The sequence below is a fragment of the Phoca vitulina genome, unplaced genomic scaffold (assembly GCF_004348235.1).
Source record: "Phoca vitulina isolate PV1807 unplaced genomic scaffold, GSC_HSeal_1.0 scaffold26, whole genome shotgun sequence".
Classification (NCBI taxonomy): Eukaryota; Metazoa; Chordata; class Mammalia; order Carnivora; family Phocidae; genus Phoca; species Phoca vitulina.
The window spans coordinates 19,058,252-19,082,855 of NW_022589729.1; the positions used below are offsets into that span (position 1 = coordinate 19,058,252).

General features: G+C 55.1%; 1 protein-coding gene across 1 annotated transcript; it reads left to right on the forward strand.

Annotated features, from left to right (window-relative positions):
• Positions 1 to 318: 318 nt before the first annotated feature.
• Positions 319 to 17,635, forward strand: NUAK2 (NUAK family kinase 2). The gene is made up of 7 exons (XM_032422423.1): positions 319 to 564; positions 9,834 to 9,954; positions 12,628 to 12,779; positions 13,137 to 13,202; positions 15,098 to 15,217; positions 15,790 to 15,922; positions 16,572 to 17,635. Exons 1-7 carry the CDS (start codon positions 319 to 321, stop codon positions 17,633 to 17,635), a joined length of 1,902 nt encoding a protein of 633 aa, XP_032278314.1.
• Positions 17,636 to 24,604: the final 6,969 nt, after the last annotated feature.

A 24,604-nucleotide genomic window follows, 5' to 3' on the forward strand; every position in this document is an offset into this window, starting at 1 on the left:
TCTGGGGCCCAGGTGGGCGGGGCTCCTTTGACACCTTTCCCAGACTCTGCTGGCGTGGGGGGTGGGGGAATCGGGGCCGGAGGCCCGGGCGAGCCAATGCGGGCGGCCCTGCCGGCGAGCAGACCAATGGGCGCGTGGGGGCGTGGCCAGGGCCTCGGGCTCCAAGCGTTTATAACAACTTGGAACGCGGCGACTTGCCGCGCGCGGTTGTGCGGCTGCGGGTTCCCCGCCCGGGTGCGGGTCGTGTACCCCCGGCTCTAGCTCTGCTCTCCCCGCGCAGCCAGCTCCCCCTCCGCCCTCGCTCGCCTCCTGCCCGCCATGGAGCCTTTGGCTTTCCCCCGGCGCCCCGGCCCAGCTCCCTCGGCCGCCCCCGCCCTGACCGCCGAGCTTGCCCGGCCGCTGACCGACGGGCTCATCAAGTCGCCCAAGCCCCAGATGAAGAAGCAGGCGGTGAAGCGGCACCATCACAAGCACAACCTGCGCCACCGCTACGAGTTCCTCGAGACCCTGGGCAAGGGCACCTACGGGAAGGTGAAGAAGGCGCGGGAGAGCTCGGGGCGCTTGGTAAGTGCGATTCCCTCTCGCCGCGCTGCTCGGGGCGGGGCGGACGCGGGGCGGGCGCGGGGCGGGCGCGGGGCTTGGCCGCGGACGGTGAGGGATGCAGGCCGGGCGGGGGGCTAGCGCGGTCCTCGGTGGAGTGGCCAGCATTCAGTCTTCGCGCGCGCGCGCGCGCGTGTGCGGTGAGGGCCGGGGGTGGGGCGGGCATTGGACCTGAGAACCCCAACACTAGCCAGCATGCGATGACTGCCCAGTTAGTGAGGCGGACGGCTGGTGCAGGGTGCATAAAAGATGCATAGTGTCCTGTCTTGAGAAGACTCCCTACAGAAGATGAGACTTCGGTTGAAGTTTGCTTGGAGCGTACTATCCGAAAGAGTGGAATGGGAAGAGGAAGTAGAAGGTGCCTGACCTTAGGATGAGTTTAGTAAATGAGTGTGTGCTTGGATGAATGTGTGAGGTGCAGTTCCTCAACTCAGTTCTTATTATCTGGCAGCGCAGCCTACATGGGGATCTGCACTGGGGTGGGATGGGGTGGAGATGGGCTTGACACTTAGGTCCTTTCTGGCTCTAAAATTGACTCCAAGTTTCATTAGGATGGGTTTTTTATTCTGGGAAATGTGAAACCAGGCTCTGGTGCAAAGTCTACTGTGTCCCAGGATACCTTTGGGTTTTCAGCCTTTTCAGAAAGATGTCCAGTTAATGTGGGGTCAGAGGACATAGGTAGTAGTAGTGATAGTAGCAGTAATCTGTGAGAACTGGAGCAATTTATTTTATCATTATACTCGGTTTCACCTTCTACAAAACTGAAAAAAAAAAAAACAACACAGCCTCCCTCCCAAGCTGCTATGAAGATTGAATGAGCTACAAATGTGAATTTAAATTGATCCTGATACACAGAAGCTGCAGTAAGAACCGATATTTATATCTGGAAAAGCAAATCCTGAAAGGGTAGCAAGTTTGCCAAAAGTTAGTTAACAAACATGTGTTTAACGTGCATAGGAATCACCTGGGGTGCTTCTTTTGAAATACTTTTTCTCTGGTTCCACATCCAGAGGATTTTATTCCAAAGTCTAGGATGGGGCCAGATAACCTGCATTTTTTTTTTAAAGATTTTATTTATTTATTTGACAGAGAGATAGCGAGAGTAGGAACACAAGCATGGGGAGTGGGAGAGGGAGAAGCAGACTTCCTGCCGAGCAGGGAGCTCGATGCAGAGCTCGATCCCAGGACCCCAGGATCATGACCTGAGCTGAAGGCAGACGCTTAACGACTGAGCCACCCAGGTGCCCCCTGCATTTTTTTTTTTTTTAAGATTTTATTTATTTATTTGAAAGAGAGAGAATGAGAGAGCACAAGCAGGGGGAGCAGCAGAGGGAGAGGGAGAAGCAGGCTCCCCACTGAGCAGGGAGCCAGATGCCATGTGGGGCTCCATCCCAGGACCCTGGGATCATGACCTGAGCCAAAGGCAGACGCTTAACCAACTGAGCCACCCAGGACCCCCCCCCCCCCCGCCCTGCATTTTAACAAGCTTTTTAGGGCAGGTGGTCTAGGGACTGTTTTGCAAAATTCCATTGGGTGCTGGTTATCAGACGTGCATGTGTATTTGTGTGTCCATGGTTTACCCTATGGGCTGTGGGACTGGTGGCCTTCCCAGATTGTTTGCTTTCGCAGTCAGTAACTGGTTTGAAATTCAAGAAGTCATTTCATTGGTGAAGGAGAGTGGATGCTGGAGAAAGGGAGTGGATTATGGCCTCATCAATAGGGCCGAGTATGTTTTTCCTGCTAAGGCCTGGCACTGTCCCCAGTTGCCTGCTGCCAGGTTACAGCTATTGGGCAATCATGTACTTCCTGGCTTTCCTTTCTTTCTCTTTCTCTAAAGTGTGAGGGCCCAGTGAGGCTCCACTGGGCTCAGGCTTTGTCAGGGGCTTAGCTGCAAAATAGCATGTGCCACTTGCTGGAGGACAGACTGGGTTGGGGGACTGGGGTGGCCCAGGAACTGGGAAATTGAGATTGAAGTTGAGATCCCATCAGACTCTTGACCTGGAGCACTGTGTGTGTGTGTGTGTGTGTGAGAGAGAGAGAGAGAGAGAGAGAGAGATCTCATTGATTCTGGAATGAGATAAACCAGCTTTCAGTTTTCAAACCTCAGTGGCTGTAGGTAGGGATTCCAGCTCTTATTACATCAGAACAGAGAGAATTCAGAAGGTACTCGCCGGCCTCCTGCCTCTCACTGTGTGCAGGGAGCTAAGGTCAGTAGGCATGGGGCCACCCTGATCCACAGACCACCCTGTATTTCTGCAGGGAACTTGCTCAGGGTCTCCGTCCTGCTTGGAGAGTAGCTGCCTGGGGGCTAATGGTTTCTCCGTTCTGGAGAGGACTCCTCTTCCTCACCCCACCCCCACTCCGGCCTCTTCACTGTCCTCCCTTAAGAGAGGCTGACCTGGTGCCTCAGGATCTCCTGTGAGGGAGAGGGACATGAAAATGGCCCATGACATCCCTCAAAATGAACTGAGGTTGGTGGGGGCTAGATTCAGAGGAAAGCCTGCTGGCTGGCTCCCATCCCAATATTCTCTCTACTTTTCTAGCATTTTTCCCTTTCCCAGCCTACCTAGATGAGATTATCAGGGGCCAGATGGGACTGCCCGAAGGGAGGGGCAAGTGGGCCGGACTAATGGCTACTCCAGGAGGGCATCAAAGGAAAAACAAATATTTGCTCTGGATCTTCTCATCTCTGAGTACATTCCTGGTATCCAAATGACATTTCCTCCTGTGACTCTCCCAGCTCCCCTGACTGCCCCTCCCCCCAAAAGAAAAACACCTGCTGGGGTCCCTGGAATGGTAGAATCCACCAAAGCCTTTGGGATGATCTGCATGGCTGTCTTCTCTCCAAGGGGTGCCATGAGGAACATTAGGGGACTCCAAGTGGATAGTGATCTGGGACAGGGATGCTTCTGTGTCTTATATATGTTGGACTGCTGCATGGGATGTCAAAACGTTTTGAAAATGACCCAGATGGTCTGATCCCTGCATTGACAGATGGGGAACCTGAGGCCCAGAGAGAGGATGGGACTTGTCCTGTGGCTGGTTAGTGGCATGCGTGCAACGCAGGCTCCTGACTTGACCACCCCAGGCCACGGATGACCAATACTGAGTCTTGGACGGGGAGTTGGCCTTGAGCTGAGCCCGGGCTTGCCTCTGTGTGCTTTGTCATTCCAACAGTGAGCACAAGCCGCCTTTCCCAGAGCTCCAGGCAGTGCTGAGGGTGGAAGAGTCACTGGGAATGAACTCCCACCCCCACATGTGCTGACTATGTTGAGGGATCCTGGATGAGTGAACTACACGACGTTCCTGGGTTTGACCTCGTCAAGGAGGCTGTGTAGCTCAGAGTCAGACCGTAGGTGTTCCAGTTCAGACTCTTGCTTACCAGCTCTGTGACCTCTGTGTCTCTCCGTTTCCTCCTCTGTCAGTGAAGGAATCGGACCGTAGAGTGGGCGTTATAATGCTTCCTACCTCGTGGGGTTCTCAGAGGATGACGTAAGATCATATCTGTGAAGTGCTCGGCGTAGGACCTGACACTCACAGTGTTTATCCCGGCAAGGCTAGTTTTGACTCTCTGCTGGGGTACCCATCCTGGGTCTGTGCTGCCCTGAGCGAGAGAATGGGTTGTGCTGTGCTTCCCTAAGCCAAACCACTTTGGTCTTTGCTTTGTTCAAAGTCCTAGTCTCTCCTTCGGCCCCTGCTCCAGAGAAGGGCTCCGCCTGGCCAGCCACCAAAGTCCTCCTCTGCGTGACGCTGCCCTCCCAGCCCTGACTACACCTGCCTACTCAGCAGCAGGGAGGGAGGCTCCGGCTGTGGGCGACTCTTGTCCTTGGGCTGTGGCCAAACCACACAAGAGGGCCGGGCAGGGAAGCGCCTTGCCCAGCAACCTGGCAGAGTGGGCAGAGGGTGGCAAGGAGGGGGCGGGCACAACATGGGGCTTAGGGGAGGTGGCTCAGGCTCCCCTCATTCCCGGAGCCCATTCCTGCTCCCTGCCTGGGTCTCTGGCAGGCTTGGTGGGATGGTGAGCCACCCCCAGACCCATTCCCACTCTGCCCAGGCTAGCCCAGGCCAGCCTAACCTCTCCTCCGTTATCTAAATGGGTCATCTTCCAGCTCCTTGCCCTGCCTCCCAGACGGCAGGTGCTCCGTGAAAGGCCAGAGAGGAGTCAAGGATCTTGGCTCCAACTCCTGGTGTTAGCTATGACCGGAGATGCCCAGCTTGCACCCTGTCTCCTGGGACCTGAAACCAGCACCTCTAGATCTTCTTTTTCTAAGACCTGATCCGAGTTCCTGCAGGGGAGGAAGCATCTAACCAATTGAGCCCCCAACACCCATCTCCCCGGTGTGTTTGTGGATCTCTAAGAGGGCTGGGGTGCCTGGTGGTACTGCACAGCCTGGCCCAAGGCAGGGGGTGAGGCCCTCCCTTCTCCAAGGGTGGGAGGCAGGGAGCCCGAGGCAGGGCAAGGCACCTGCAAGGAACTCTCGTCTTCTGAGATGGCAGCTTCTGCAGGCAACCCCGTTCCATCCTCATTGTGCGTCGGTGTGTCAGGGGAACTTGGCAGTCAGTGGACCTTTCTGGACTTTAGCGTTTGCCATTTGCAAAAGGGGATGGGGGATTAGCCCTGCTGTCTTTGCAAAATGGGCCAGCATCCATAGGACTTTTGCCCCAGCAGGTTAACACGGACATAGCACAGGGTCTCCGAACAAGCCCATTCCAACAGTCCTTGGCCAGCACCTTCCTGGCGGAGTAGCCAGTGACCCACTTCTGAAGACGCTCAGCAGAAAATGCTAGAGTTTGAAAGGGAGCTTAGAGGTCCTGATGTACACATTCATGAATGGTTCCTTTCTTTCTGGCCTTTGCCCAAACCTTTCTCTCTGCCTATAATGCCCTATATGCCCCTTCCCAGCCTACCCCCTTTGGCTTGAAGATCTAAGATGAAGTTTTCTCCCAGAGGTGGTTTTCCCTGCTCCCCCAGGCAAAGAAAGCTCTCATCAGCACTCCTGGAGTCCCTGGGCAGGCAGGGACCAAACTGTCCTATTCATTACAGTAGATTTAGTTGCCAGTTCTCCCACGGGACTGAGGGCCTTGGTGCAGGGACTATCCATTTTTTGTCTAAGTCTCCAACACCTAGCATAGCACCAGGCACATAGTAGGTGTTCAGCAGATGTTTGAAGAATAAATACCCTTTCATTTTTCAGATGAGGACATTAAAACTAGCCACACCAGTTAACCACATCATTTAAGTGGCTTGTCTTGAGTTGCATGGTTCCATAGGGACAAATAAGAATCAGATACCTGGGCTCTTGACCCCCACTCCACTGACCTGGCATTCACACTTACATTATCACGTAATTGTTGCACCTGGGTGTCCCGCCCCACTGAGTAGGGTGGCCATATAACATATCACCTTAACTCGGGTACTTTTACTTTGGAGAGTAAAAGGGGTTCTATTTTTTTTTAATTAGGGTGAGGTTTTTTTTTTAAAGATTTTATTTATTTTAGAGATAGAGAGTGAGAGAGCACAAGAGTGGGGGGAGGGACAGAGGGAGAGGGAGAGAGAATCTCAGGCAGACTCCCTGGTGAGCACAGAGCTGGAGACGGAGCTCCATCTCACAACCTGGTGATCATGACCTGAGTCGAAATCAAGAATTGGACTCTAAATGAACTGAGCCACCCAGGTGCCCCTAAAAGGGCTCTATTAATAATTATACCAGGATGAACCAGGATTGTCTCTAGGCATGTGGCCTTCCTACCTCTGGGAGATCCATTCAGCAATTGTTCTTGGCTCTGGTTAGTATATTTTAATTCTTTGAGAATGGATGCTCAACCAACTTGCATATGAGAACAAAGGTCTCTCAAATTCATCCTGTAACTGAAGTTGGTTCCACCCATACATGGGAAGAAGAGCAGAAAATCTTATCCGGGTGTTCATCCTGTCAGTCAGGGGATCAGCCCAGTGACTTAGCCAGTAACTACTTATTTGTGATTTGTGTTCACCAGTAAACAGTTGTTGAATGCTTTCTGTATGCTGAGCACATTCTAGGCCTGAGCTGTTTCTATATCTCCTTTACTATGACAAACTAGCCAGCAGATGGTACGGGGCCTGTCCTGTGGGGCAGGAATAGGTTGGGAACAGTGGCCCAGGCCCCCCAGGGCAGTGACACATCATTCTCTTGTATGTCACCTGCTTGGAGACTAGTGGAGGCCTGATGACATTACTTGTTTCCTTCATAGGAAGTGCCAGCCAGCTGTGGTCTCCTAGGACCTAATGTGGATAACTTGAGGTGGGGAGGATGTCCGGGTGGAGGAGGCGCCTTGACCTAGCCCCCTGAGGCCAGAACATGAGCTAGCAGGAAGATGGAGCCGTTCACTGAGGATTAACAATCCTCACGTGGAATCATGGGCTTCATAGTTGAAAGAAATGGATCTCAGGGTTCAACATTTATACTCTCTACAGACCCAGGGACTCCTAGCCCTGCTCGGACCCTCTTTTTTGGAACCTCATTTCTTTTAGGCCTCGTCTTTGTGAGACCTCTCCCCCTAAGCCTGTGATGAGTCATCTCCTTGCTGTATAGGCTTGTGTGTACACAGTTGTAACATGCCTAGTTTTTGCATATATGTGCATCTTAAGCTCTCAACTATTTCTGTTTCATTATCTAGATATGTGATTTATATATGGCCTTTTTTTTTTTTTTTTTTTTTACTACCTATTAACACAATGTTTATGGCCCTTTATCTGAAGAGCTCATAGGACTTTATCTACTGTCTGATTTGTAAAACAAAGAATTTTAGAAAAGAACGAGTCCATAAAATCTCCCCCTCAGGGAGAGAAAGGGGTGTGGAGAGAGGGGTGCACAGGATTGATGCTACAAGTTGAATCCTCCCCGTTGCAGGAGGATTCAAGCCCCTTCCTCCCCATCCCCATCCCCCTGTCCGATTCTAAGCCAGGGATTTTTCTGCTTAGCTCATCAGGGTGGTTTGGAGCACAAGGGCAGGGGGCGGGGGCAGTCGGTGAAGAAAGCCCCTGAGGGGCGCCCCGTCCCGCGCCGTCCCCTGCAGCTGCACCGTGGGCCTCTCCCGCATCTTGGGGAGGAGGCTCCATGGTGACAGGTCCCTCCCGCGGCCATTGTCCTCCCTGACCTGCTCCGGGAGAGCACAAGAGCTGGGCCTCCCCTCTTTCAAGGATGCAGCTCCAGGGGAGGAGCGGGGCGGAGGGCACGCCATCCCTGGGCCGTTGCCGGGGCGACCGGGCCGGTCATTGTGCGCGGCTCCCCTCACGGGATTAAGGCTGTTCCGCATTCTTGTCCGATGGGGAGCGCAGGCCTGCTCGGCGCGGTCCCCGCGAGCCGGAAGCCATTGTCTGCCTCCAGAGCCTTGTGAAAGGGGGGATTAGAGGCCCCTCCCCTGGAGCTGTGGTTTCCTTTCTCCCCCGTCTCTTTCTGAGCCTTGAGGGGAGGCAAACCCTCCTGGGACTTTGAATGCGAAGCAGTTTCCCTCGGTCTGGGCCTTCAGATTTCGTCACAAGGCGTCTGCCTCCCCTGAAGAGGAAGTCTTGAATTTACCATTCGTGTCCTTGGACGGGACTGGTCAGGAACTGACCGGCCCTGTGGCACCCCACCTGGCCCCCCGCCCAGCACCTCAGGGCCCCCCCACCCCGCATTTGTAGGGCTGGTCCCCGGCCTCAGAGCGGGAAAGCACCTCTCGCGGCCTCCCTCGGCCTGTTGTTGCACAGAAAAGGCCACGGAGGCTCTGAGAGGGGGTGGGACTTGCTCCTGGGGACAGTGACCCCAGGTCCCCTGACTGTCCCCCAGGACGCGTTTTCCGCAGGCGGGGAAGGCTTCTTGTCACTCTCCTCTTTCTGCCCCCGTGGCTGCTCAGTGGGACAGGGCAGAGAAAGCAGGGGCTCCTCGGGCTCTAAGAGTTCTGCTTCCTGGCCTGGCATCTTGGCACTTCTTTCATTTCCTGTTGCCTCACCCCACCCTTCCTGAACCCACCGCACTTGCCAGCCCCCGGGCTAGATCCTTATATGGTATTTGCACCTTTGCCGAGGAGACAGCAAAGCCCAGGGGACGCTCACTGTCTGGTTGGTTGTTTGTTGCTAGGAGAGGGACATTCCTTACCGAGACTGAGGGGACTGGTGTGGGGTTTTTTTCCATAATTTTTTTGTGGTTAAAAATATATATAACATATAATTTACCATTTTAAGCATTTTAAAGGTACAATTCAGTGACCTATTAGGTACATTCACAATGTCATGCAAACATCCGCACTACCCATTTCCAGGAGCTTTTCATCACCCCACACAGAAGCTCTGTACCCATGAAACAATAGCACCCCCCCACCTCCATCCACCCCCACCACCACCCTGGGAATCGCTGTTCTACTTTCTTCCCCATGCTTTTGCCTATTCTGGTTACCTCCTATACGGAAAATCCGACAGGGGCACCTGGGTGGCTCAGGTCATGATCCCAGGGGGCTCCCTGCTCAGCGGGGAGTCTGCTTCTCCCTCTGCCCTTCCCGCTCGTTGTGCTCCCCCTCCTTCTCTCTCTCTCTCTCTAATAAATAAATAAAATCTTTAGGAAAAAAGAATCATCCATCTGTACTTGTGTGTCTGGCTTCTTTCACTTAGCATAATGTTTTCAAAGTTCATTCCTGTTTGTGCCGGTTAGTCACTGCGCGACCTTGAGCAGGTCTTTTAACCTCCCCGGGTCCCAGTTTTCTCCCCTACCAGTGAGGGCGATGGAACTTTCTGGGCCTACCTCTCAGGGCGGCTGGGAGGGGCCCATGCGTTAGTAACAATGTGACAGATGCTCGTTCAGCCCCTCCTGTGTGCCCAGCACCATGTGTGGTGTCGGGGATCCAGGGCTGAGCAAAACCGGGCCAACCCTCGTCCTCGTGGGGTTGTATATGGTAGGTTTGCTTTGTAAGTCATAAAGCATCGGCCGTGCAAATGCAGGTTGTACCTTCCTTGTTCATCTGTGGACTCTGTATAAGGTCACCGGCCCGTGCTCCTTCCTGCCGTGTGGACTGCGCCTAACCCAGGTGCTCCAGAGAAGGTGCTCTCCAGCCTCTCTGTCACCTACCCTGGGGCGGGGTGGAATGGTTTCTCTGGGTGCACGACACCGAGGACTTCGTAACAGCTGCAGGAGGCCAGGGTCAGAGCTCCCAGAGTATCCTTAGGGATGCCTTTACCTGCCAGACCTTTCTCCTCAGTCTCCCGCATTCTCTGTTCCCAGGTGGCCATCAAGTCCATCCGGAAAGACAAAATCAAAGATGAGCAAGACCTGATGCACATTCGGCGAGAGATTGAGATCATGTCGTCACTCAACCACCCCCACATCATTGCCATCCACGAAGGTACAGAGGCAGGGCATTCGAAGCTGTGTGTGTGTGTGTGTGTGTGTGTGTGTGTGTGTGTGTGTGTACACGCGCGCGCAGTCAGAACACAGAACACAAAGAAGTGAAAAAGACACAGGCTTTAGAGTTGGACAAAAGGTGGATTTGAAACCCAGCTGTAGGACTTGGGGCAACTAATTTAATTAGGCTCTGGGTAGGGCCTCAGTTCCTCGTTTGTAAAACGGGACAATCCCACCTACATCACAAGGTAGCTGCAAAGATCAAATTAAATGTCACCGAGTATTCACTCATGGGAGGAACTCAACGGACTGTAGGCTTTCTTGTTGTCATTGTTAGGTTTTCCATAATGGAACACTACCTCCCCAACCCAGTGAGATCCTTAGCATTCTGGGGGAGGCTGGAACATACATAGACCTGTTCCTGTCTCAGGTGCGTGGAGGTTATTCTTCCCCTGTCCCAGGAGCCAGGCCTCCTACAGTCTGACCTGGACTCTGAATCATTCCTGCCATGGGGCTGGCTCCCACCTTTCCTCATCTTTCTTAGCCTCCTCTTGCTCTGACATCAGTGTTGGCTTTCCACCCCATCTGCTCTGTTCCCTGTGACCCAGACAACCAAGTGAGCAAGAGAGGGTGACGAGGGAAAGAGGGGGAGCAAGCTCCCACACACGCCTGTCTGCTTCCAGCCTTTACATAATATCAGTGAGATGGAAAACCAGGGGTACCAGTAGCAGCAAGAGGGAGGGAAGGAGGCCTGTGGCTTTGACCTCCAGCTGAATATTCCTGGTGGGAAGTCAGGGAGAAGTCTTTCCTGGGTTCTGTCCATAGGAGGACTAAGGGCGTGTCCACTTAGCCACACGGAGCCCAGGCAAGTGGCTGAGAAGGCTAATTGTGGCTCTCTGTATTTCCCCCAGGGAAGAGTGGGTAGATGACAGAGTATTGGTTAAGCCAGTTTGAGCTTGGTGATTGGGCAGAGAGAGAGAGAAAGCGTGAATTCTCCCCTACACCCATACCTCCAGCTACATCTGGGAACTGAGTCTTGAAGCTTAGGATGTGGATTCTCCTGCCCCTCAGATTCCATGATTGTAGGTAGGGGTGTCACAGTTACTGTGTGACAGGCACACCCCCTCCCCATCCATCGCCAGCCTGCCATAGTCTTCAGGAGATACGGACTCGGGGGAGGCTCCGGTTTTAGGAACATAGCAGCTCTCCAGAATGTACCCTGGCTAGCTCTTGACCTCCAGTTTCATGGCACAAAGGTTACACACACCCCTACAGACATCTGGAGGACCACGGGAGTAGGGTCTCACCTGGGTACCTCCCAGGAGACAGGGCCACCATGCGTCAGGACCACTTGCCCGTGTGGGAGAGGAAAAGAGCACAGTTCTCCCAGCCATGTATCCAATCGCCTGGCACCCAGGATTCCTCGGGCAGAAGCCTCCTCTCTCTGCTCCTTCCCCCAGGCTAGATAGCAGTAGTTCTGGGGCTGGCTCAGCAAGCCAGACTCCTAGGACTCGTTTGACACACAGATGTAACGTCACAGACATACATGCTCTGACCACACCTAGCCAGTTTGATGAACCAGTCCTTCCCTACACTTCTAGGCAGCTCGAGCCAGGACAAAGCCTGAGTGGCACATGAGCTGGGATGGGCTCATTGCCAGGAAGTCAAAGATGCTGAGGGTATTAGATCTCTAGCTCAGTCTTCCATGGTACTGTAGAGTTTACAAACCACATTCATGTACCTTTGTCCCTCTTCGGATCCTTGAGGCAAACATTATTATGGGCATTCTTTTTCAAGTTTACGCACGAGGATGCTGATCATAAATATAACAGTAGGCACCATTTATCGTGTGCTTGCTTATATGTCAGACCCCATGCCAGCTTGCTCAGCCAGCCCCAGAGCTGTCCCTGACTTCTGTCTCTGTCTTCCCCAGCCCTGTGAGGTTACCATTATATCCCACTCTTCAGATGAGGAAATTGAGGCACACTGGTTGAATAACTTGCCAAGGTCACCCGGCTAGTCAGTGATGGAGCCAGGATTCAAACCCCAAACCTGAATTCTTACTGATGTATCTGGATGAGATTTGCCCACCATCCCAAGGTACAAAGTACCAGATTCTGAGCCAGAGGACATGACTTAGTCTCATCCCTTGATGTCCTTGCCTTCCTGGGAATTTGCAGGCTGGTTTTAAGAATCCTCAAAAGCCTGGGGTGCCTGGGGGGCTCAGTAGGTTAAAGGTCGGACTCTTGATTTTGGTTCAGGTCATGATCTCAGGGCCATGGGATCGAGTCCCGTGTCAGGCTCTGTGCTCAGCATGGAGTCTGCTTGTCCCTCTCCCTCTGCTCCTCCCCTTGCTCTTTCTCTTTCTTAGATAGATAGATAGATAGATAGATAGATAGATAGATAGATAGATAGATAAATGGAAAGAATCCTCAAAAGCCTGAACTTGCAAAGAGAGGGAGGATAAGCCAGTTCCCTTGGCCTCACCTCGTGGCTCCTTCAGCAGCCCTGTTCCTGCCCTTACTCGCCCCCGTCCCATCCCGTGAGCAGATATCCCTGAAGGAAGGTCCTGTCTGGTTTGGGGGCGGTGGGTGGCGGGGGGGGAACGTGTGACCCCCCAGGGGGGGCAGCGCACTCTGGAAGGGCCTGACAGTCCCACCTTGCTCTGCCCCAGTGTTTGAGAACGGCAGCAAGATTGTGATCGTCATGGAGTACGCCAGCCGGGGCGACCTGTACGACTACGTCAGTGAGCGGCCGCGGCTCAGCGAGCACGAGGCCCGCCATTTCTTCCGACAGATCGTCTCGGCCGTGCACTACTGTCACCAGGTGAGCCCCCTGCTGCACGCTCCCATCCCGAGGGGCGGTCCCTGGGGCTCTGGGACTGGCTTGCACCAGACAGATCCACAACCTGCCCAGGATCCCACAGGGAGACTGAGGCAGAGGCAAACTTCTATCTGGACTCTGGGGCCTGGGGATGTTGGCGTCTCTCGCTGTGGCCCCAAGGGGTGGAAGGGTCTGTGATCCGTCATACTCCGTTCCGATGAGATGGGTATCCCCAGCCTACGCATACTCCCCCACCTTGGCCCCCTTTGTGTTGACCTCACTTTCCAGACTAGGCCTTCATGTCCTCCTGTCCTTCTTGGGGACCTCCCCCTGACCCTCTTTCCTCCCTCCCTCTTTCAGAATGGGGTTGTCCACCGGGATCTCAAGTTGGAGAACATCCTCTTAGATGCCAATGGAAATATTAAGGTGAGCCCACTTCTTTGTTTCCCACAGCTCCCTACCCCATCCCAGCCTTTCTGCCCAGTTTCCTCGTCAGGTGTCTCTCTCTAAGCACTTAAGGGATTTTAGAAGCTCAGATTTAGATGTTGGTACCAGTAGGGAACTCAGCCATCATCCTTTCCAGTACCTCGTTTTATGGATGAAGACCTGAGGCTTCAAGATAAGGGGTGACTTACCCAAGGTCCCATGGCAAGGGAGTGGTTGCGTCGGGGCTAGAACCAAGGTCTGCTGATTCCCCAGCCCATGCTCTTGACGTAACCGGCTGATAGGAGCCTCGATCTAGGGTCAGCTTTTGCATGCAGTCTTGGGCCTGGCAGGGAGAGAGGGCCATGGCCTCAGTTCTCCCCACCTGCCTGCACGCATACACACACATACTAATCTGCTGCCATTCGGTAGCCCTTTTGGCACTTTCCTCCATAGACCAAGCACCCCAGCACCAGCTTTCTGCCTCCTGCAGCTGCTGAATTCCCACGCCTCAATAGTTAAGCTGAGGTCTGAGAGGTGCTGATGGCATAAACTCAGATCTCAGGGCTGCAAGGGGGAAATGACAAGGGCTGGCCCCTGCAGGTGCCTGGGAGGGCTCCAACCCTGCACTAGAACACTCCTCAGAATCTTCCTGAACCCAACAACACACAGTCCCTTCCCTTCAGTGGCCCTTGAACCCATGCCCTGAAGTACCCTGGCACTGAGTTTATTCCCCTTACCCAGCCAATTCCCGGAGCAGGTGGGGCTTTCTTTGATGCTAAGCAGGGGGAGGGGAGGCAGAGCCAGGAAACTCACATAACCAGACAGGCACGAACTTTCCCATCTGAACCAATCATCTGCCTCTTTATGGGCTTCAAATGGTAACTGCTCGATAAGAGCCCAATAAAACCATAAATGAAGGAGCCAGAGTTTCATAAACAGCCCCTCCCCACTCTGGGCACCCATGATGCTCTGCTGGGGGTGAAGAGGTGGGGAGCAGCAGGGCATTGGCCTCTGCTTCTATCTGAGGATAGCTGGGGGAAAGGGTCTCTCTGGGGAAGGAGAAGATGGGCCTGGGGCCTCTCAAGCCCTCAGTATCAGATGGCTTAGGGAATCCTGCAAGAAGATTCTTTCTTCTGGGCTCTAACCACAGCCCTGATCTTTGTTCTGACTTCACCCTTGCTTCTTACTGTACTGGCGTGACCCCAGGTTCCTGCCACTACATTCCTGCCCAGCTATGGGCAGAGAGGAGCCCTTTGCTAGGAAGGGCCGGCCAACCCTTGCACGGTAATCACTAATGGGGCTGGCTGGCCTCGGAGAGCCATGGTGTTAGCATGAGCAATCAATTCTCTCCCTACAACGGGTAGACCCTTCCTTCAGTCACTAAGTGTCGGCTGAGTCCCATCCTTGGGTCACACCTGTGCTAAGAGCTGCAGGAGAGGTGGGGGCAGAAGGAGGTGAGCACGGGGAACATGCTGACACGGTAATAGGAGGAGGGAGACTGATGAGCAGGGACTACTGCCAGCCATTGGAAACGGTGGGGCTTTGTGGGAAAAGGAGGTCTCAGGGGAGGTGGGCTTGCCGGGTCAGGAGGATGTTTATAGGCAGGAGAGTGCATCCCTGGAGTGGGGGTCCAGCATCAGCAAAGGGACTGGGGGAACAGGGAGGACCCCGGAGCCTCCACACACCGAGGCATTCCTCCCTGACACAACATCCACAGGGTGCTCTCTTGCAGGGCCTGAGCTGTGTTGTCCGTGCTGTGGGGGGCAGGGGTCCCGGCACCCTTTCCTCCTGCGAAGGCCTGGATTTCCCTGGGATCTGGAGAGGGGTGGGCCGAGAGCTGCAGAACAATCCAGGCCTTGGCATGACCCCCGCCTGTGTTTGACCCACTCCTGCAGATCGCGGACTTTGGGCTCTCCAACCTCTACCGCCAGGGCAAGCTCCTGCAGACGTTCTGCGGGAGCCCCCTGTATGCCTCCCCCGAGATCGTCAACGGGAAGCCCTACACGGGCCCGGAGGTGAGTGTCTGCTCTCCACCCGCGGCCTGCCTCCACCACTGATGGTGCCTCTAGATTGAGAGAGGTGGGCTGGCTTTCCCCTTCTTCCCCTCTTCAGAGCACAAAACTCCACCCCCACCCTTCACACAAAAGTCGGGACTTGTCAGGTCCTAGCAGGAGCAGCAAAACTGGGCCGAGAACTTAAGTCTGCTGACCCCCCAGTCTGGTTTTGTGCCCCCTCACCTTCCTAGTTGCTGTTCTCTTTCCTGGCACCCGGCTAGGCTCCCTGAGCGCTGGGCTCTCTCACCACCACCCCATCCTGCCCAGAAGGGATGACCTCACCACTGCTCTCGCTGGGGGCCGCCCCTCCTACCTGCACGGGATGGACAGCACCTGTCCTCCTGAACCTCAGTCCCTCTACAGCGTCACCCTCTTTGCTCCTGCGTCCCAGAGGGAGGTGGTCCTCAGATGCCCCGGCCCCCTGAGTTCTCCGGCATGTACCCCTTTCTTCTCTTGTGTTGCTGGATGGCCTCCAGCCTATAGCATTCAGGCATCCTCGCTGACCCTCTCTCTCTTTCTCTCTCGCTCCCTAGGTGGACAGCTGGTCCTTGGGTGTCCTTCTATACATCCTGGTGCATGGCACCATGCCCTTTGACGGGCAGGACCATAAGACGCTGGTGAGACAGATCAGCAACGGGTCCTACCGGGAGCCGCCTAAACCCTCCGGTGAGTGAGAGGTGTGGCGTTGTGCTCCAGGCCCCGTGTGTCCTCCCCTTGTTCCCGAGGTGGGCACCAGCCAGGAGCAGGGAAGTGAAGAGGCCCACCCCCCACCTGCTGTCCTCTCTCTGCCTCCAGGGTCTGTGACTCCCAAAGGGAAAGTGCATCCCTTCTCTCCGGTATGGGCATGCTGCTTCATACTTGGGAAGTGCTTCTGATGGTTTAACTTGGATCCTCTTTGCTGCAGTCACCTCATTCCCGACTGCTCTAGGGCTCATCCTTAGAAGTCTCTTTGTCCTTTCACATCCGGTGGAGAGGGCAGGAAGGAGGGTGTGAGAACCTTGGTTTACTCTTGAGCACAGCCCTTCCCCTCAGGGTTGCATTTCCGGGAAGAAACACCGAAGTAGAGCAAGGCTAAAGAAGGGGCCCTGGTCCTGAGGGGCCGAGGCAAGGAAGAAGAAATGGGCAGTCAGTCCCAGAAAGCTGGAGGCTGTGGGGAGCTGGCCGGGCTGTGGCATCTGCCCGCCCGGGTGGGACTAGACGCATCTGACACAGGGGTGTGCACTCTTAGCACAGATCGGGGTGAACCGGTGAGAGGGGCTGCAGGGTGCCCGTTCCCGTGGCTGCCAGTCTGAAGCCCCCGTCTTCTGTCTTCCAGATGCCTGTGGCCTGATCCGGTGGCTATTAATGGTGAACCCCACCCGCCGAGCCACCCTGGAGGACGTGGCCAGTCACTGGTGGGTCAACTGGGGCTACGCCACCCGTGTGGGGGAGCAGGAAGCTCTGCACGACGGAGGGCGCCCTGGCAGCGACTCTGGCCGCGCCTCCATGGCTGACTGGCTCCGGCGGTCCTCCCGCCCTCTCCTGGAGAACGGGGCCAAGGTCTGCAGCTTCTTCAAGCAGCACGCGTCCGGCAGCGGCAGCATCGCCCCGGGCCTGGAGCGCCAGCATTCGCTGAAGAAGTCCCGCAAGGAGAACGACATGGCCCAGTCTCTCCAGGGGGACCCGGCGGACGACCCCTCCGTTCGCCCTGCCAGGGGCAACCTCAAGCTGCCCAAGGGCATTCTCAAGAAGAAGGCACTGCCGTCGTTGGAAGCGGCGAGGGAAGACCCTGAGCCCAGCGCAGGCCCCGCAGACCCAGGACAGGCTGGCCCCCTGCTCCCCAAGAAGGGCATCCTCAAGAAGTCGCGGCAGCGGGAATCTGGCTACTACTCCTCCCCTGAACCCAGTGAGTCTGGGGAGCTCCTGGATGCAGGGGACGTGTTTGTGGGTGGGGGCTCTGAGGAGCAGAAGCCCCCCCAAACCTCAGGGCTGCCCCTCCATCGCAAAGGCATCCTCAAACACAATGGCAAGTTCTCCTGCACGGCCCTGGAGCTCCCAACCCCCACCGCCTTCGGCTCCTTGGACGAACTGGCCTCCCCTCACCCTCTGGCCCGGGCCAGCCGCCCCTCAGGGGCTATGAGTGAGGACAGCATCCTGTCCTCTGAGTCATTCGACCAGCTGGACTTGCCTGAACGGCTCCCCGAGCCCCTGCTGCGGGGCTGTGTGTCTGTGGACAACCTCATGGGGCTTGAGGAGCCCCCCGCAGAGGGCCCTGGAAGCAGGGGCCTGAGGCGCTGGTGGCAGGACCCCCTGGGGGATAGCTGCTTTTCCCTGACGGACTGCCAGGAGGTGACAGAGGCCTACCGACAGGCACTGGGGGTCTGCTCCAAGCTCAGCTGAGGGTGGGGAGGGGAGGGTGGGCACTGCCCTGCCCTGGGCAGGTTCTAAAATGCAGCTGGCTGCACCCCGAGGGGAGACTGCCACGTCCCCCACTCCCGAGACTAGCCCCCTGGCCAGGAGTTGAGCCCTAGGGAGGGCTGGATGGGAAGTGGGCAAGTAAAGCACGTCGAGGGAGGGTTCAGGTCTTCAGCCCTGGGGAGCAGAGAAGACAGTAGAGGGGAAAAGCTAGCAGAGAGCGAGGAGGGGAAGGCCTGGGGCCAGTCCAGGTGGCCCCCTTCCTGTTCACACCGTAGGGCCACAGGTGTCCGGAAAGAGCACTCTCAGAGCCTGTCTCCTTTCTTGCACTGAGTAAGTTTTGTGCATGGTGACTTCCTGCCAAGGTGGGGATGGAAACTCTCCCCATACAGGTCCCATCCCCACCTGCCTCTAAAACTGGAATGTGGCACCCCCTCATGTGCCCGGGGTGTCCTGGGAATGGTCTCCTAGGGGGTACCCGTCCTGATTTATCTCCGCAGTAAGAGAACACAACCTCTATCTCCTCAAAGGTTCTCTCCCCTTTCCCACCCTCCAAACCCGGCCCAAGCCTCCGGGAGTCGGAGTCACTGCTAAGAATCTAGAAGACTTGAAAGGGCTCAGGCTGCTGCTATTAGATTTCATCTCATGGGGCCCAGATTCCCCTGGACCCCACCTTGGACCTCGAAGACTCTAAACTTCTCTGACCTCCAAGCTGCTCCTGCTACTGAGAATGGATGTGTTTATTACTCTGGGCTTTCGGGACCCTGGAATGTCCTTATTTATTTTTATGTGTTCAGCTCTTTTAAAAAAGCTGTTTTCAATAATGTGAATACTGTGTTCTGGGAAAATCCACTGTGACGTCTAAGTTTTGTGAACAGGGAGATCTTTCTGCAATGATTCCCTACTGATCATGGAGGTGGGGGGGTAATCAATCCACATGTCCCGCTGCACTGTCAGGAGGGCCTCTGGCTCCCTGGCTCCATGCCCTGACTGTCTACCTGATGGTCCTTCTTCCTTCCTCTGTGACCGGAAAGGACCACTCCATTAAAAACCAGAACCGTGATCGGAAAATAGCCTCTGTTGTTCTGTTGGGGCAGGTGGGGTGCAGGGGTTTGAGCCTCCTCTTAACCCACACTCCCCCTGGGCTGTCACAGGTGGGATCTGGAGCACCTGCTTCATAAAAAAAACAAACTGCAACCACCAAAAAGCCCAGCTCTTAGCGCCCAAAGGCTCCCGTGAGTCAGCCCTCCGCGGCTCTGGCCCGTTAAGCAGGTGGCGGAGCCCTGGACGGACGTGCCCAGTTTGGCACTAAAGGAGGAGTGGGGTTTGGTGGATTATACAGCCCCGCCCCCACCCTCCCGCATCTCCCACCCCTCCCCCAGCCTTCTCCGTCCCCGGCAGCTTGAAGACACCCCCCTCCGCCTTTATTCGCTCCCTCCAAAGAAATCCCCTTTCCTCCAGTGCTGGGCAGCTGCTACCCCTCTGGCCCCTTGCCGCCCGCCTCCTCCAGGAAGTAAAGAATGCTTGGAATGCCCCCCTCGTCGGCCAGCCCTCTCAGCCCCCTGCGGAGCATTCCCCAAAGCCAGCTCCATTGAGAAACTCCCAGGCTCCGAGGGCCGGGATGAAAGCGAGGATGGGGACAAAGTGCAGGCCGGCAGCCGGCTGGCTCCGGCTTCGAGCGGGCTCCCTCCCCCACGCCTTCCCCGCGGCTGGCATCCCCAGGCCGGGCCAGCTCCGCAGCACACCTGTCCTCCTGCTGGCCCCCAGTGCCTGCCAGGGTAGAGCATCTGGACCTTCGCTCCTCCTCCCTGCATCTGGGGGCAGGCACAGTCGCGGGGTGGGGGGAAGAAGTGAGGAGGCCACTAACGGGGCAGAGATGTGAGAGCAAACGAGAAGTTGCTGCGTAGGCTACACCTGGGGTGTTGCAGTCGGGTATCTTGGAGGTCTGGAGAAAGAGGGACGGTCTTTACCCTCAAGAAGCAGAGTTCCGCCGTGGAGCTGGCCGTGCTCACTCATTCAACTCTGGAGTCAAGCCCTGTTTGTGTGCTAAGCTCAGTGGAAGACAGCGAATTGCTGTGTCCCCAGTGCCGCACTTAAGATCTTAGCCTCAAGGGGCGCCTGGGTGGCTCAGTCGGTTGAGCGTGAGACTCTTGATCTCAGCTCAGGTCTTGATCTCACTGTCATGAGTTAGAGCCCAGCATCTTTTTAAAAAAAAAAAAAGATCTTGGGGCACCTGGGTGGCTCAGTTGTTAAGCATCTGCCTTCAGCTCAGGTCATGATCCTGGAGTCCTGGGATCAAGCCCCCACATTGGGCTCCCTGCTCAGCGGGAAGCCTGCTTCTCCCTCTCCCACTCCCCCTGCTTGTGTTCCCTCTCTCTCGCTGTGTCTCTCTGTCAAATTAAATCTTAAAAAAAAAAAGGTTTCTTAAAAAAAGATCTTGTCCTCAAGGAGGTTGCAGACTGGCCGGCAAGCTGGCATGCATAAAAATACATAAAATTCAAAAGAGAGATTGTAGTCAATTCAGGTAATGTTGAAAGGGAGTTTGGATAACCGAAAAGCATTGCATCTTAAGAAATAATAATGGGGCGACCATTTATTAGGTACTTTTAATTTTATTTTATATTTTTAAGATTTTATTTATTTATTTGAGAGAGAGACGGAGAGAGAGCACAAGCCGGGGGTGGGGGGGAGGGGGGCAGAGGGAGAAGCAGACTCCCCGAGGAGCAGGGAGCCCGATCCCAGGACCCTGAGATCATGACCTGAGCCGGAGGCAGACACTTAACCGACTGAGCCACCCAGGCGCCCCTTATGAAGGACTTCTACATCAAGCACTTCATATGTGTTATTTAATGCTCATGAGAGTGTCATTAATTCGGTACAATTTTTATCATTCTCATGTTACAGAAGAAGAAATTGAGATGCAAAAACATTAAGTAACTTACCTGGCTAGCAGGTGGAAAAACCAGAACCCAAATCCAGGTCTATGGGATGCCAAATCTTAGCAGGGGTGGGGGGAAAGAACTACAAATAGTTACAAATACTTACTGAGCATCTATTGTGCACCAGGCTTTTTTCCAGGCGCAAGGAATTTGGCAATTTCCTCAGCCTGAAATGCCTTCCCCTGGTCTCCACAAGCCCCAAAAGGGAACTGAGAAAAAAAGAGGGTGGGTGGGAGTGGGGAGGGGGGAGAAGCTGAAGTTGGGGGGACAGGATGGGAGAGAGGGGGTAGGCCACAGTGGAGGGAAACTGCCAATGTGGGGGAGGGAGAGGCCACAGCCCGGGCAGCCCTGTCCTATCAGCATATCTGGGAAGGGGGTGGGGGTGCGTGGAATTTCTGGGAAGGAGAGAGAACAGAGGTGTTTGGTCCCGAGGTCTTTGTCCTCCTTGGGGTCTGTTTGCTTAGTGTCTTCGAAGTCAGGGGTGGGAGCGCTAGGCAGGAGAGGGGCTGGGCATGGGGGAAGCCTGCTGGGGAAGAATCTAGGTGGGAAGAGAAGGTCTGTTACCCCTGCTCCAAAGAGACCCAGACTCTGGGCTGCGGATTCCATGCAGCAGGGCCCTTCTCCTCACCTGCTAGGGAGCTTCATACCAAAAACATTCCAGAAAGCAGGCTCAGAGAGATGACGCTGGGCCCCCCGGGGCAGAAGGCTGGAGCCCTAGGAATATTTCGTGCCACATCAGCGCTTCCGGAATGTGAATAACCCAGACAACGGACTTGGGGGGGGCAGGCTGGGTGAGGGAGCGAAGGAGGGGGGCAACTGGGAAACAGGAAGGACCTTCTGAAACCAAGACAAGAAACGTCTCCGTCAGAATCCTGTCCCATTCTTGGTCCTTCCCTAGGGCAAGTCCATCCAGACTGTCCCTGAGTAGAAATCCCCTTGCTGGGGAGTACCGGGACTCCTCTGTGTGGAGGGAGGGAAACCCCCCTGGCATGGTAGCCTGTCCCCACCGTCAGGACGACCCCTTGGTTTCTCCTTCAGCCCATCCATTGGGGGCTGCCTTGAGCCCTCCTGGGTTGGGGGGGAAGCTCATGCGAAGGGAAAATGGCAACCAGGGTGGGCCCAAGACGAAAGATTAGCTGGAGAGCCTGGACATGTTTAGGCAGAAGAGGGCATTTTTAGGCATTATGGGAAACCACATAATAGATGACAGGGATGGTCTTCTGAAAACGTGAATACACTTGTAAGCTCGTGGCTCAGAAAGCAGGACTGAGACCAATGGGTAGGGGCTTCTGAGGCGCGGGATTCAGATAAGGCAATCACCTGTAGAATGTGTTCCTTCATTCCTTCCAGAAGTATTTGCCTCCAGAATGCCGGCAACATGCACTGTTTCAGGCTCTAGGGGATATGTCCGTGAACAAAATTGACAAAAATCTCTACTCTCATGGGGCTGCCATTCTAGTGGAGGTAGATAGACAAAGCAGTAGGTACAATAAAGAAGTAAATTATACTGTATGTTCCCAAGTCCTAAATATTAGGAGAATAGGGTTGGAGTGCAGGGGTGGAGGGAAGAGGGAATCAAATTCTAAATGATCAGAGAAAGCCTCACTGACGAGGTGGCATTTGTACAAAGACCTGGAGGGAGTAACCCTGTGAATATTTGGGGGAACAGTGTTCCCGGGGTAGGGAATAGCCAGTACAAACCGTGAGGCTGGAGCAGAATGAGTAAGGAGAGCGTGGTGGAGATAGGTAAGAGAGGTAAGGAGGAGTGAGGGTGGAGATCACACAGGGCCTTGTGAGCCATTATTCAAACTATGGCTTTTATTCTGAGTGAAATGGGGAGCCAGTGGGAGGTTCTGAGCAAAGGGAGGGAATGGCATGATCAGACTTTTTTTTTTAAAGTTCCTCTAGCTTTGTGTTGAATATAGCTGGGGGGTGGGGTGAGAGACAAAGATTTTTGGCCTGAAGGACTGAAAGGAGGACTTCCGTTAGCTGAGACAAAAAAGGTGTTACAAGTGGAGGGCTGTGGGGGAAGCGAGGGAGCCCTTGGACCTCAATGCAGATAAGAGGTAAAAAGGGTCTGGAATTTGGGAAAGAGCTGTGAGTCGGATGAGTGATAGAGATTTAGCAGTTGTTGCTTGAAGAACTTTCTGCTTTGTGTGCAGACTAGACAATCTGCGGAGTCCCTGAGTTATGAAGATCCTAGGGTTTTATTGAATGGGAGGGCAGGCGTTTCCATAGCCGATCACTCGCCGGAGAGCTTCAAAGTGGGGCAGGTGGCTGGTGCTGAGCCAGGCAGGCAGTTTTGCCTGGTTGGGGTCAGCTTTCTTCTCTTGAAGAGGACCCAGGGCTTTCTCTTAGGGATGGGGAGAAGGTGGGAGGGAAATGGTCCTTCATATAGTTGAACCTTCCTGAGACTCGGTTTCCCCATCTGCACAATGAGAGGGCTGTACTAAACACTTCTCAAGGCCGTCCAGCGCTGAAACTTTGGCCCTGCACGTCTTCAAAGGCTTTCACAAAAATGTTAGGAATGTCGCCCTTGGGCCAGGGCCCTGCCTCTGACATTGGCAAAGGGGATGGAAGTCGCCTTGTGCCACCAAGGCTGGGAGAAAGAGCCAGCTCCTCTCTTCCTGTGTTTCGGAACTTCCTGCTTCAGATCATGGGGGAGCTTGAGCACTGCCCACGGAGGGCCAGGGAATCTGCATTTTAACAAGGACCCATAAGCTACCACTTACTCATACTCACCTGGAGTAAGTTCTCAACCTTTGGTGTGATTGGAGCCACTTGCCAGGCTTGTTAAGACGCAGACTCCCTGGCCCTCCGTGGGCAGTGCTCAAGCTGCCGCCTTTAGAGGGATCTCACACCGCTGGGCATGCGGCTTCTCTCTGGAAACAAACCTTTCTCTGTCATTCTGCCTCCTTCTGGCTCTAAAATTCTTCCCTCACTGGAAGCCCCCATCGTTTTAAGTCATCTCTTCCCGGGTCTCTGCAGCCTCCAGTCCTCTCCCCGAGCTAATCTCACCTTCTAGATGAGCTAATCCCACCTTCTCGATGTCACGGTGTCACTGTTTCCCCTCTCCGGGGGCATTTAGGTCAAGCTGGGGGAAATGAGTCATCCTTGGGTGGGGGAGGGGGCTTCAAGTCCATAAATGGGCAAAAGCTCTGATTTCAGCCTTCCGTCTTCAGGAAAGGGCCGGTCTCTCCCCTCTGTCATCCTCCTCCCCCAGAGGAATTCCCCAGAGACAAGGAAGGCATGGGGTGGGGAGGCTGGCTTTGACCAGTGGAATTCTAGAAACAGCAGAGCTTTTTAGGGAGCTAGGTCCCAGTCTGACTCAGCTTCCCTGATAAACAGACACTGCCGGCCAGGATTTTCCCAGCCCAGGAGGCCAAAGCCCCATTTCCGGGTGGAAGTGTTCAGCTCTGCCTTTGGAGTCGAGGGCCCAGCCAGTACCACCTCCCTAGGGCGCTGGGCGGGGAGGGGGAGGGCTCTGCACTTCGAGGCCTCTGGACTCAGTTACTGTAGCAGGACTGGCCACACCCCCACCTGGAAGCTGGAGGGTAAGGGTGCCATGACCTTTCACAGCTCCCCAGCCCAGACTCTGAATCACCCTCCTTGCTTGGCCTGCGGTGTCTCTCAGGCTTCCTGATCCCCGGCCGTGATCACTGCTGGGCCCAAGTAGGTGGGTGCTTGCCTGGCGGCAGCTTCACCCTCAGAGCAGGCCCGCCGCTGGCATGGGTCTTCCCTCTGTTAAGGGACACTGCTGGTTCTGCCTCCCACCCCAGTGCCCAGACCCCTGTGACTGGAAAAGCCACGGGAGAGGCCAGATGGTGCCTGAGGAGAGCTGGGTGGCCCGGCAACAAGCCTCACCTGGTGGCCAAGTTTGAGTCCTTCTCACCATCCAGGGTCTGGGCCGGCCCTGCTGCAGAAACCTTGCTTAGGACAGGCTCAGGAGGCTCAGGGGCAGACTCACAAAGCCCTAGATACAATCAGAATGCCAATTCATTGACTTATAATGAAA

What these genes read in the sequence shown, in the direction of transcription:
- NUAK2 (XM_032422423.1), top strand. Translation starts at nt 319, where the DNA reads ATGGAGCCTTTGGCTTTCCCCCGGCGCCCCGGCCCAGCTCCCTCGGCC. An exon ending in CATCATTGCCATCCACGAAG is followed by an intron (nt 9,955 to 12,627) that starts GTACAGAGGCAG and finishes GCTCTGCCCCAG; the next exon opens with TGTTTGAGAACGGCAGCAAG. An exon ending in CCGTGCACTACTGTCACCAG is followed by an intron (nt 12,780 to 13,136) that starts GTGAGCCCCCTG and finishes TCCCTCTTTCAG; the next exon opens with AATGGGGTTGTCCACCGGGA.